At 41.1% G+C, this 12,740-nt stretch overlaps 1 protein-coding gene across 1 annotated transcript in view; it reads left to right on the top strand.

Annotated features, from left to right (window-relative positions):
* LOC139562739 (cingulin-like protein 1) overlaps nucleotides 1-8,317 on the top strand; it is a 42,424-nt gene extending 34,107 nt beyond the window's left edge. Inside the window, exons 14-19 of the mRNA XM_071380707.1 lie at nucleotides 2,565-2,654; nucleotides 4,947-5,030; nucleotides 5,274-5,398; nucleotides 5,751-5,859; nucleotides 6,009-6,172; nucleotides 6,569-8,317. Coding sequence (XP_071236808.1) covers nucleotides 2,565-2,654; nucleotides 4,947-5,030; nucleotides 5,274-5,398; nucleotides 5,751-5,859; nucleotides 6,009-6,172; nucleotides 6,569-6,710 — 714 coding nt within the window. The 3' untranslated portion in view covers nucleotides 6,711-8,317. The remainder of the gene's footprint in view (nucleotides 1-2,564; nucleotides 2,655-4,946; nucleotides 5,031-5,273; nucleotides 5,399-5,750; nucleotides 5,860-6,008; nucleotides 6,173-6,568) is intronic.
* The last annotated feature ends 4,423 nt before the right edge of the window (nucleotides 8,318-12,740 follow it).

The raw sequence follows: 12,740 nt of genomic DNA, 5'->3' as shown, positions 1-12,740 counted from the left end.
GGTTAAGCAGTATGTAATGTCAGGTTGGCCAAACCATGACCAGACGAAGTCTTTAAACCTTATGTCAAAAGAAAGTTTGAACTTACCATTGAGGATGATTGTATTCTTTGGGGTTTCAGGGTGGTGATTCCACAAAGCCTGCAAAGCAGACTATTGGCAGAACTACATGAGTGATTGGGGTGTAGTTAAGATGAAGTCCTTAGCTAGAAGTCTTCTCTGGTGGCCTACTCTTGATGAAAATATTGAAACTGAAGTAAGTCTCTGTGACATATGCAAGCAGAAGTGTAGCATGCCTGCAAAATTGCTAGTTCATGGCAATGGGCATCAGGTCAATGGGAGAGAATTCACTTAGACTTTGCAGAAGACCACAAGCAATTGTTTTTGATTGTTATGGATGTTTATGCTAGATGGCCAGAAATTGTACACATGCAGTGTACTACTTCAGCTAAAACTGTTGAGGTACTCAGAAATCTGTTTGCTTCCTATGGTCTGCCCCAGGAAGTAGTCACAGATAATGGCCCACAATTCACTTCCTGTGAAATGAAAACGTACTTAAAATTGAGCGGTATTAAGCATACCACGCCACCTGCATATCACCCAGCCTCAAATGGGTTAGCTGAAAGGCTACTGCAAAATCTTAAGAAGTCGCTAGCTAAGAACAGAGCAGTAGGTGGTATGACGTTACAGCATTGTGTCGCTAACTTCCTATATGGCTACCGCAACACACCACATACTAGTACACGCAAAACGCCAGCAGAGCTATTCTTAAAGAGACAGGTTCGTACACGACTGTCCCTGGTTAAACCACAGTTCTTGCCGAGTGAACAGACTGAGGGGTCAGTGACAAACCACAGAAGGTCAGATCCTTCTCTGTTGTTCAAGAGGTCTTGGTAAATAATTACAGGGGAGGAGAAATATGGCTGAATGGTGTGATAACTGAGGTTCTGGTTCTTGCTACATACATGGGTAATGTTGAGGGTAACTGTGTGAAAAGACATTAATCAGATGTTGAACATCAAGCCAAGAAGACAAGGTGATGCTCTTGCAGAGGGAGATGGTTCTCTTTATGTAGGAGGATCTTGGAACTATGATGTTGATGACATTGATATGGACAATGAGATGGACAATGTGATCAATATGCCTCAGAGTACAGCTGCTGAAACAGTTGAGATGCCTATACCACAGCCTCAGAATGTTGTTCTGAGACCCCGTCCTGTCCGTAACAAACGTCCACCACAGAGGCTGGACTTGTAAAAGGACTACTGGGAATCATTTATTTTTTATTTTTAACAAAGAAATGTGTAACAACTTGTTTTGAAGAATCCTGAAATGTTAAAAACGCAGTAAATTGGTTATGTACTCAGGAGTTGTTAAAATAAACATAGTTAAAGTTCAAATAAGAGAGTAAGGTTCTCAACTAGTTGAAGTTACAAGGGAGGATCTGTAGGGTTTGAGAGATGTGCAGATTTTTCAATTGAAAAAAATGTATGTAAAGAGGAGTGAGTCTTAATGTTGATTAAGTAAATAATTATTGAACAATATCTAAATAAGAATTATCGGAGGATGTGCTCTACCTTTACCTGCCTTGTGTTTGTGTAAATGACATTCCATATGTCCTATTTATATATGAAAACTGTACATATTCATTGAGAACTTTATAAATCACTGGATGTAAATGATTTATGCTGCTTCTGGTTAAAATGGTATGCTCGTGTTCAGTGCGTGATATTAGAAGTATGTATCTGATTGGATGCGCATAGCTTAATTGGCAGGCCCTCATTGAACTGGCTATGTTGTATCCGTTGTCATGTTGGAAATAAACCCTTTTCCATGATGTTAATGCTTTATACTGTCGAGTTTCTCTTTGCAATAACTAAAAAGAACCTCCTTCCTTTAACTGGGGATGCAACAATTTATAGGTTCGAATCTCACTGATGCCGTGTCACAATAAAAAAGAAATGTGTTTGCAAGATTAATGTCTAAGGAAATTCATTTCTATGTGTCCTATCTGTGCTAAAGAGTTAAAGCAAAATAAGATGTCAGTGTTATTAAAAGTCTTATTAAATGATTCAGTGAAAAATTTTATGAAATTATTTAAAAACCTCCAAATAACCTATAAATTCTGTTCTCAGACCGTTAATAAAACCTCCTAGGAAAACATTCAAGAAACCAGAGTAAAACATTCTCAGAACCTCCCTGCAACCAAAAAATGCACGTTCCCAGAAAAGGCAACATTTTTACTTCTGTTCTCAGAACGTTTAAAAAAAACGTTCAGTTTTACCGGTCAGCTATAGATAGCATGTATAGCTTCCCATAACCAATGTGAAATCAAAAACATACAATCCCACATTTTCCAAGGAACCAAATGTGCTAGCTGGGTTCTTTCTTGAGTTTGTTATAGACACAAGTCATGTGTACTGCAGGCCTCTGCTGTTGATGGTGGTGTGATGGCAAACACTGCAGAAGGAAATCTAAAGCCGTCATTCAGAAAAGCAACCCCATGTTTATAGCAAGGTCAAATAATAATGTCATTGTTATTACCATGTTGATGCTGTGTACTGCAGGACAGGATCAATCAGCTGGAGCTGGATCTGGATGAGGAAAAGCAAAGTGGAGACCTGCTGATTGTCAGGATAGACCGAGGCAGAGAACAGGTGAGTCCTTACCACTATCCCTGACTGACCACTCTAACTGACCTCCAGTCAGTGGGGCATTCTAACATTCATTAACCATGGTTCACCAAGGTCATTCACCAATTTGTCTCTGACTCTATTGTGACCGGGAGTCACACTCCTAAACTCCATTAACTTCATTATCATCTGCAAAAGACAGAAAGCATTTCAAGTACAGTCATTCCAGAGCAGCTTGGCATAATGTGACATCTAAGCTTATCAGTTATTTGTGCTTGTCTGCCATCCCCTCCCGCCATTGACAGCTCAAATACCCACACACACACAGACCTACACACCGAGCCATTCTTCATTGCGTGTGTGTGTGGGCCCCCCTGTATGGAACAGCCACCCAAAAATCCCACTATCCCAGTTAATTTGTGTTCTGGAGAGAGCAGAGGGGTTATTGCCATGTAAGAGGATCTTGCATAATCGTTCAGTTTGGCAGGCTGCCTGCTCAGTGTAAAAGCGCCAATCCAATTTTCATGCATCAGTCACAAAATACCCCTTTTAATGCACCACCTCAGCCAAAATATGCACACTGCCAAATGTATCAAGTTTACGGCAATGGAGTTCACATAGCTGTGACTGCGTCTCAGTTACAAATCCATTTCTTGTGGCTGATCATAGTTCTCACATCCTGAGGGAGTCAGACCTAAACACTGCAGCTTTCCTTCCCCTCTGATAAACCTGCTGATGTAGCCATTATAAACTCAGATTGAGATAAGAGTACATGCTTCCTGAAGAAAGAGTTGTTGTCAGAAAGGGTTGCTAACTCAGATCAGGAGACTGTTGGTTCGGTGCTTTTTCAAGAGGAAGGGACGTTATTCCAGATACAATTGATGTACAGGACAAGCTTTTTCTTCTAGGATGTGTTCTGTATTATTCAACACGTGCTAAGTGCATTTACCTCCAAGGATCTACCCTGTTGCAATACCTCTGCAATTCACTGTGCTCTCATTGATTTACATACTGCCAATGCAATCATGATGCATTCTTCGTGTCTAACAAAGATAGGACTAGTTATTTTACGGTCAGGTTCATTGTCCAGCTATGGTAAGATTAAAGGGCTAAGTCTGCACAGTCCTCCAACCTTGAAATGGATGAAAACGTAAAGACCTGAACAAAAGTATGAGAGGCCTAAAAGGAGTGAACAAGTACTTACATTTCCTTAAAGGCAAGAAACTCCTGGCACAGAGAAAAGAGTAGCACTAGACAAAGTGGCATTACCGCAACACTGGGCCAAGGTGAGTTGCCAAGGCAACAGTGGAGTGGTGTACAGTCATAGTGAAGTGGATGAGGTTAGGATAGGAGGATGTGGTGGTGGTGGTCGGGGGGAGAGGGGGACGGAGAGAGTGGGGTCTGCATGGCCATGATGGCTGGAAGTGAGTGGGGGGGCGGGGGCGGCAGGAAGAACACCTGCGCCTCTCCTGGCACCAGGTGCTCTTCTCCTGTCTAAATGAGAGTAATCTCTCCTCTCTCCTCCCGCCGTCTCTCACAAAGCAGATTAGTTTCTGCTGTCTGTTCCAGTCTGCTGAATCAGCTCCCTCAAGCACTGCACCGGGCACACCAGTTATGTGGCCCATCGTTCATCAGAGCAGCCCACCTTCACACACTAATTGGCATAAAATATCACCCATACTAAGCTCCCCTCGCAAAAACAATTGTCGATTAGTTGTCTTTTTTCCATCCACATCTGTATTCCCTTGAACTAGTCTGTCTGTCTCTCCCGCTCTCTCTCTCTCACTCTCTCTCATTCTCTCTTTCTCTCTGAGACAATGAAGTAGTTTGACAGTTTGAGTTTGTAATCCTAACTAATTAAAGCAAACCAACCAGTCAAAGGTTGTTTATTATTCTCGGTTTCTAATCTTTCACAGAAATAGTCAAGCTTAAAAGCTAACATTTACATTTTTCTGTCTGGCTTTTGGAGAGAAGTTCAACTCCCTGAGGAATTGTGGGGCTTAAGTGCATTCCCAGCACTAGCTATGATAGGTTCATCTAAATATGACTGATTTATTACTCTGAGTCTATCTGAATGTAGATTACTGAGAGCTGACGTGAGATCAGTTCAGGGGAATGCAACCGAAATAAGAATATCCAAACCACCAATTAGCTACAGGAAGGCTCCTTCCACCTTGAGTAAGACACTACAACAACTGCACACCTACACATACAGGAAGGGTTCTTCCTACCGACGCATGAGCAGCCTCTCATAATAATTGTGTTCTCAGGTTGTGTAACCATTGAGATGAAGGTTCTCTCCGCTCTGATTGACAGGTGGAGCAGATGAGGAATGAACTCCTGCAGGAGAGGGCTGGCAGACAGGACCTGGAGTGTGACAAGATGACTCTGGAGAGACAGGTACACACTGCCCTGTTCTTCCCACTCCTTCTTCCCTTCCTGTCTGGGGGGGAAACAACAGCAGTCTATCTGTGAAAAGTCCATTAGGCTCATACCAAAACATGCACTCATCTAATCCATCTTTGTCTTCTATCTGTCCTTCTCTGTCTCCATCTCTATACTCCTGCTCTGAAAATGGTCTTGTTGACCAAAACATTAGCTAAATAAAGTAGAACTAGTTGTTTCTCACACTGTTTCTAACAGAACAAGGACCTGAAGAGTAGAATAGCCCATCTGGAGGGCTCCCAGAAGTCTAACAAGGAGGGCCTGGTGAGCCAGCTGGAGAGCCGGATCCAGGAGCTGGAGGAGAGGCTGGAGGGAGAGGAGCGGTACGGTTGGGGTTGGGGTTGGGATGGGTTCCTAGGGAGAGGTGGGATTGGGGTAGGGGTTGGAGGGAGAAGAGAGGTCCTGCTATAGGGACCAGTGCTGCCTACAGACTCATTACAGAAGCTGTCTGGCTCTAATTAAGTCACATTGCACTTAACCTTGGTTCTTTAGGTTGGTTAGTTTAGTTTTACATTCTTAGTACTCTTAGTGCATAGTACTGCATACTATGTGTAGATGCATGCAGTATGTGGCATATGGCCAATTACCTTGTGGTTTCCAGAGTGTTTTATGTACTGCTACAGTATGTGACATGTAGCAGATAGGTAGTCTTACCCATGATGCTGTGTTTTCTAGGGACCGTGCCAACCTGCAGCTGGTGAACCGGAGGCTGGAGAGGAAGGTGAAGGAGATGATGATGCAAGTTGATGAAGAGCACCACTCACTGCAGGATCAGAAGGACCAGGTCAGGATGCAACATGCACATATATATATATATATATATATCACACACACACACACACACACACACACACACACACACACACACACACACAGCTGTGTTTAACTAACACACACACAAAGCTGTTTTAACCCTCGGTGTTCCTCTTGCAGCTGAACCTGCGTCTGAAAGCCCTGAAGAGGCAGATGGACGAGGCGGAGGAGGAGATTGACCGGCTGGAACACGGCAAGAAGAAGCTGCAGAGAGACCTGGATGAACAGCAGGAGGCCAACGAGCAGCTCCAGAGCCAGCTCAAATCCCTGCGCAGCGAGATGAGGTAAAAAGGCTAAATATACACGGCTAACAGAAGACGCTAAGAACATGCTCATTCTGCTTTGGTATTTGTTCACCTAGTTAATTGTAATGCAGCTCTAGCCAGCTGAAGCTAACAGCATGCACCAAGAGATTCCACAGTGTAAAGCACATGTTTATAAAGTTTCACAATTGCACACACATTATGTAAACCCACTGTAAAACATCTGAACATATTCCCTACCACTGCTCTAGGGTATTACTCACACCTTCCTGAGCAATGTAGTCTAACACGAACATATTAAAATGCAATGTGTGGAGGCTTTAGCCCACTTTCTCTCAAACTGTAACACTTTCATACTGTGTAAACTACCTTACCCAGCTCTCCACCCAGAATAACACTAGTTTCCCCTCCCTGAAGGCGTAAGACCAACTCTGCTCCTCTGGACGACGATGATGATGAGGATGACATCAGCACGGACGGAGAGACCTACTTCCGCTCTTCATCTGGCTATAAACGCTCCTCTAGCCAAGACAACATCCTATCAACATTCTCTTTGTGAAGCAACACAATGAAGAGAATGTTACTAAAACTACAGAAGGACCAAGTGGACTGACTCCTATTCAGAGAGACCACTTTCAGGTCACTATGTGCTTTTGGAAAACTGGTCAAATAGCATAGTGATGTGTGTTTGCTTTTCCTTTTACAGTACATAGATTGAGAGGGAATGGTTAGATAATAGTTATTGATTAATTGCAATGTCTTGTAAATTATTGATTATAATTTAGCAATAGTTTAATTATCAGCACAATTTCTAAGTTCGTAGTTAATCATTGCATGTGTCTTCTTACATCTTATGAATGATCCAGCAAAGAGATGTAAAGGGAATCAAATTATTCACCTTGTAATGCAATCTAAAGGACAGCATTCTGTAACCTCTTATACCTTATTGAAATGTATCAATGTATTAATCCCACACTAGATTTTATATCTTTAATCAAATATGTTAAGTCGCTTATCAAGTCTGATAGCAACAAATGTAATTTGAAACATTCATTTTTGTATTGTGCATTAGAATATCAATTCAATTTTGTAATGAAGTCAGGCAGAGTGTAAGGCCTTAAATTGATTTGAGGGAAATATTAGCTATTTATTTACTGTTGAATATATAAAGAAATGACTGAATGAAGGGCAATATGTTTTTAGGGAAATTTGTAAGAGGGATTCTTCTTTATACAGATGCTTTTTTGTATCTTTTTTTAAACCTGAATAAGGAATAGTAATCCATCCATAATGTTAGCGTGGTCTACAGAATACATCTCTGTTTTATCACTTCTGTTTTCAGGCTTATGACTCCTGACTTATTGCAGTATTCAGCCCTGCCTTTATTAAAATAAGATACAGTAGAACTTTTATAAAGACGGGTTAGATCACCGTTCTCAAATCAAGGTTCTACTATGTATTTTTAGTTGGGCTTTTCTACTAACTACCGGGACTGCTCTGTTACTCCTGAGATTATTGTTTAAATCGTCAATAGTCCATTTTTTGCATTATAGTAACAAACACATTCCTTACTTTTGTTTAAAAGTGATTCATCTCTGTATTTCATAGAAATATGACTTTTACCAGAAACATGTTACAATGTGAGAAGAAGCTATTTATGTTTATGGTATATCCTCCAAGAACTAAACAGTGTTAATATTGGACATATGAGTCAATCTAATGTAAAATTAACATTAATTTTTTTGTTGACTACCTTTTGTATTTGCTATGTGCACCTGTGGGAGCATATTATTATGCTATATGACCATACAGTCAGTACCTGTTATAAGCATCTGTTGTGCCTATCTATTATCTGTTGGAGGGGACTGTCCTCTGTTATGCAAGTTTATATGATACGGGAGTTTATACAGATGAGCTGTATTGACAATCGATATGTTTTGCTACACTGTGATGATTTGCACTGTCCGTTGGATTATTTCTGAAGGCTTCCAAGGCTGTTGTTGCCGTATGGAATGAAGAAGAGGCCTTTGGCTGTGTGCCTCCTCCAGTCGTTTTGGAGTGGGGGGGTTGAGATGAAATACTGCCGCTACCTCTCTGTATGTACACATCTGTACTTTGCTTAAAAACCCTGCTAAAAGGAAATAAATTTACCCATAGTTAATCTCACATGCTTATTGTCTCTGTAAATTATACTGCTGATCACATCTGTCTCTTCTAATCTATTTAGGTACACAAAATAAGCAACTTTGAGAGTGTTTAGTTGTATGAGGAAGTTGAAAGGATTGACCTCAGTGGTGCGTGAATGCTTTATGATCCTCTCAGTGTGACCTCATTCATCCTACTTATTATTTTATTGTCTGGCCAAGGCAGCTGTGTCAATATCAGCCCCCCATATTTAATATGGAGCTCAGTGGGCCAGTATTTTCCTGCTGAAGCCTATTGATCCTGTGTCCAGCACCTGACACCAAAGCACCGCAGGGCAGGTCCTCCGAGGTCTCAGGGGGAAAGGACATGATTGATCCCTTGTGTTAAAGAGATGACACCATATGTGGGAAGGTGCAATCCAGGCTGCATTAGGAGATATGAATACATTATTTTTAAAGGTATTTTACAGTTGACTACAGAGGAAGAAAGGGAGTAGAGACAAGGCTTTCTTATCCTCTCAGCAAGACTGGCAGGTCATTGTTCCCAGGTCGTGACCTGCATTTGTCACCATTCTGTGGAGAACAAACAAATCAACCTTTTAAATGCGTGGGGATCATCTCTGGCCCCTCTGTCAGCCCAAGCAGCATACACACACACTGGGAGTGCACTGCTCGGGGTGGGGCTTTTGTGAGGGCTTTAAAGAATGACCATTCTTGAAATTCTTGTCCCGTGCTTGGGTGAACTCATGCAGTAACTGGTGAAAGATGGGAGTGGGGAGCGGGGAGCGGGAAACGGTCATGAGGTAGTAACTTTACAATTGCAAAATATTAAGCTGTCATGGTTGGTGGCTGTAGTGATTTTCTGTAAAGTTAGAAGTAGTGGACCATGGCCTCAGACACTATTTTTCTTTTTTACCTCAGGTCTCAATTGTATAACTTTTAGAATGTTTTAGTTGAGATTGAAGAATATCTTGTTCTTTCAGATAACATTGAACAATGAAAATAAGTAGTCCGGCCAACTATTTAGAACTTTCTCAAAACTGTACATGGTACTCTGCTGCCCTCTAGCTGTAGAAATGCTAAAGGCACACGTTAGAAGGTACGAGAAAGAATTTCAAAGACATCCGGAATGTTGGCTTTATTTTGTCTGCTGTAAATTGTGTTCACAAGTCCTCTTGATATTCTTCTCTAAGCTGGTAAAATGCATGCTTGCCTATTGGTGAGATGGGATGGTGATGATGAACAGGGGCGTCATCCATCTATTATTTTAGAAGGGGCAAGAAATACATGAGGATGGAGGGAGGGAGGTCCAAATTTCAGGAAATGTTGCATTTTTCAAACATCTGAAACAGTGTTTCCCTGTAATCTTGACATTTTAACCAATAATCCACATTGATTCTTTAAGAACTTTTATGCCTTAGGAGTTTAGTACAACTGCCACTGGGATGTAGTATCATAACCCAATAATTAAATACATTTTTTGTGTCTTCTAAAGTCAAGCAACCTTGCCAGCAGGCATGCCAGCTAGGATAGTTAGACAAGCTACTCTAACTTGACTGATAGCCTGAAATGGCTTGGTAAGGAGTTATGAGGATGGGAGATTGGGAACCTATCTAGCTGGCTAGCTAAAGCCAACTTTATAAAATTGCCAGGTGGCTAGTATTAGAGAAACAAACAAAAAAAATTGTTTATTTATTCATCCCAAAATAATCAATAGGCTTCATAGCTTAATCAAACTCATTTACAGACATACAGTACCAGTCAAAAGTTTGGACACACCTACTCATTCCAGGGTTTTTCTTTAGTTTTACTATTCTCTACATTGTAGAATAACAGTGAAGACGTCAAAACTATGAAATAACACATATGGAATCATGTAGTGACCAAAAAAGTGTTAAACAAATCAAAATATATTTTATATTTGAGATTCTTCAAAGTAGCCACCCTTTTCCTTGATAATAGCTTTGCATACTCTTGGCATTCTCTCAACCAGCTTCACCTGGAATGCAAAAATCGCAAATTTGGACTCATCAGACCAAAGGACAGATTTCCACCGGTCTAATGTCCATTGCTCGTGTTTCTTGGCCCAAGCAAGTCTCTTCTTATTATTGGTGTCCTTTAGTAGTGGTTTCTTTGCAGCAATTCAACTGTCATGACGTGGCCCTCTTTGGGTATAGCGTGCCTTCCCCCTCTCTCTCTCGCCTATACCCAGGCTGCTGTTATCTCAGGTCGTAAATTCCTGTAGGAGACTGACTTCCTCATGGCCAGACAGTATAGAGAGAGAGAGAAGGTTTCACAGGAGAAAGGAACCTCTTCTCCAGCATAGAACTTGAGAACTGAACAATGTACATGTTTTGGAGAAGGTGTACACGGTCAGGGAAGAATCCAGCTACGACCGGGCCATTTCTTTTAATGTTTGTGAAACTCATGAGAGACAATACAGCCACATTACCATAACTCTGTTTATACAAGAGTCTCAGTTATGAGGCTTGCATCTAATTGTTGTATAAAATGAATGAGTAAAGATGAAACTATTTGTGAACTTATGTAATATGATTTTAAACTGTTTAATGAAAGGGAACCCAATTCCCTTTAAAGCTAACTAAGTCATTGGCCCGCCCCATGAGCACAGACATTGATTTGGCGTCGTGGAACAGCCTTTTTCTGCTCTTCCGAATATAACCCCCACCTTGGGAATTTATCTTCAGACCAGCTTACCTCGATAACCGAGAGGGCTAAGGTTTGAGTAGATTGCTGAATTCTTAACCATACCACGTGGTTAAACTCTGAGACTACCGATACCAACAGAATAAGAACAAATCTTTGATACTAATTACTAGTCTGCAGCTAGGAATTCTGTACCATTGAACGCGAAGACCGACAACCGCCGAAACATCTATTCTAGAAGAACATTTCTGAAATGGGACTCTGAAGTATCCATTCTAACCACGAGAGATGATCAGACGAACTCTCCAACAGAAAGACGGACGATTCCAACAGAGATCACGATGACACACTGAGCGTAAATATATATTGATTGCAGTTATTCCCGAATGAGTGAGCGTTCATGTGCAAAGGATTAGCATTTCAATGAATATAATTACCAAGTGCGTAGTGACTCATTTGCGTAATTCCCGCCTTTCTCAGTCGACCCCCACTTCCCTTTTGTCCACCAAGCCGCGATACCGGTTTATCCCACTAGGGAAACTCTGCTATCATTTCCTTGTAACTATATCTACTGTTTGTTTATGCATTTCTGTGATTATATAGTTAGTAAATAAATGATTTAAGACAATTGATGTATGGATGATTCATAGTGAAGACTGGGTTCGTGCAGGTTCATCCAACAATTTACGACATTTGGAATGAGACTAACGTGAGGTAAAGAATAATTCATTAATTAGAAGACTAATTGATCAGATATTAAAATATCTGAAAGTTATATTAGGAAAATGATAACTTTGTAATCTGAATATTTTCCTTGGTGCCCCGACTTCCTAGTTAATTACATTTACATGTTTAAGTTAGTTTAATCACGTAATAATAATTACAGAGATTTTATTTGATAAAAATAAGTCTTCAGTTTAATGATGCCAAAGACACGACACAACCATGAAGGCCTGATTCACACAGTATCCTCTGAACAGTTGATGTTGAGATGTGTCTGTTACTTAGCATTTAGCATTTATGTGGGCTGCAATTTCTGAGGCATGGAGGTTTGCTGGTGACACTGTCTGTGATTTATTTAAAATTCAAGGCACACTTAACCAGCATGGCTACCACAGCATTCTGCAGCGATACGCCATCCCATCTGGTTTGCACTTTGTGGGACTATCATTTGTTTTTCAAGAGGACAATAACCGAAAACACACCTCCAGGCTGTGTACGGGCTATTTGACCAAGGAGAGTGCTGGAGTGCTGCATCAGATGACCTGGCCTCCACAATCACCTGACCTCAACCCAATTGAGATGGTTTGGGATGAGTTGGGCCACAGAGTGAAGGAAAAGCAACCAACAAGTGCTCAGCATATGTGGGAACTCCTTCAAGACTGTTGGAAAAGCATTCCTCAGGAAGATGGTTGAGAGAATGCCAAGCGTGTGCAAAGCTGTCATCAAGGCAAAGGGTGGCTACTTTGAAGAATCTAAAATCTATTTATATATACAAAAACACTTTTTTGGTCACTACATGATTCCATATGTGTTATTTCATAGTTTTGATGTCTTCACTATTATTATACAATGTAGAAAATAGTCAAAATAAACCCTTGAATGAGTAGGTGTGTCCAAACTTTTGACTGTACCTCCTGCGAGTCCTGCCCATCACCGGCAGCTAAAAGCAGGACCGAGTTTGGGAAATCCTGGTAGAGTATCTAGCATCCTGCCTTGCATATCTTTTCTCTGTGGTGCACCTTGGAAGGAACCACTTACTAGGGGGGGTGGGGTAC

Source organism: Salvelinus alpinus, chromosome 33 (assembly GCF_045679555.1).
Source record: "Salvelinus alpinus chromosome 33, SLU_Salpinus.1, whole genome shotgun sequence".
In the NCBI taxonomy this organism is placed as follows: domain Eukaryota; kingdom Metazoa; phylum Chordata; class Actinopteri; order Salmoniformes; family Salmonidae; genus Salvelinus; species Salvelinus alpinus.
The sequence above is the reverse complement of the archived record's forward strand: the minus strand, read 5'-3'. Positions and strand labels throughout refer to the sequence as shown.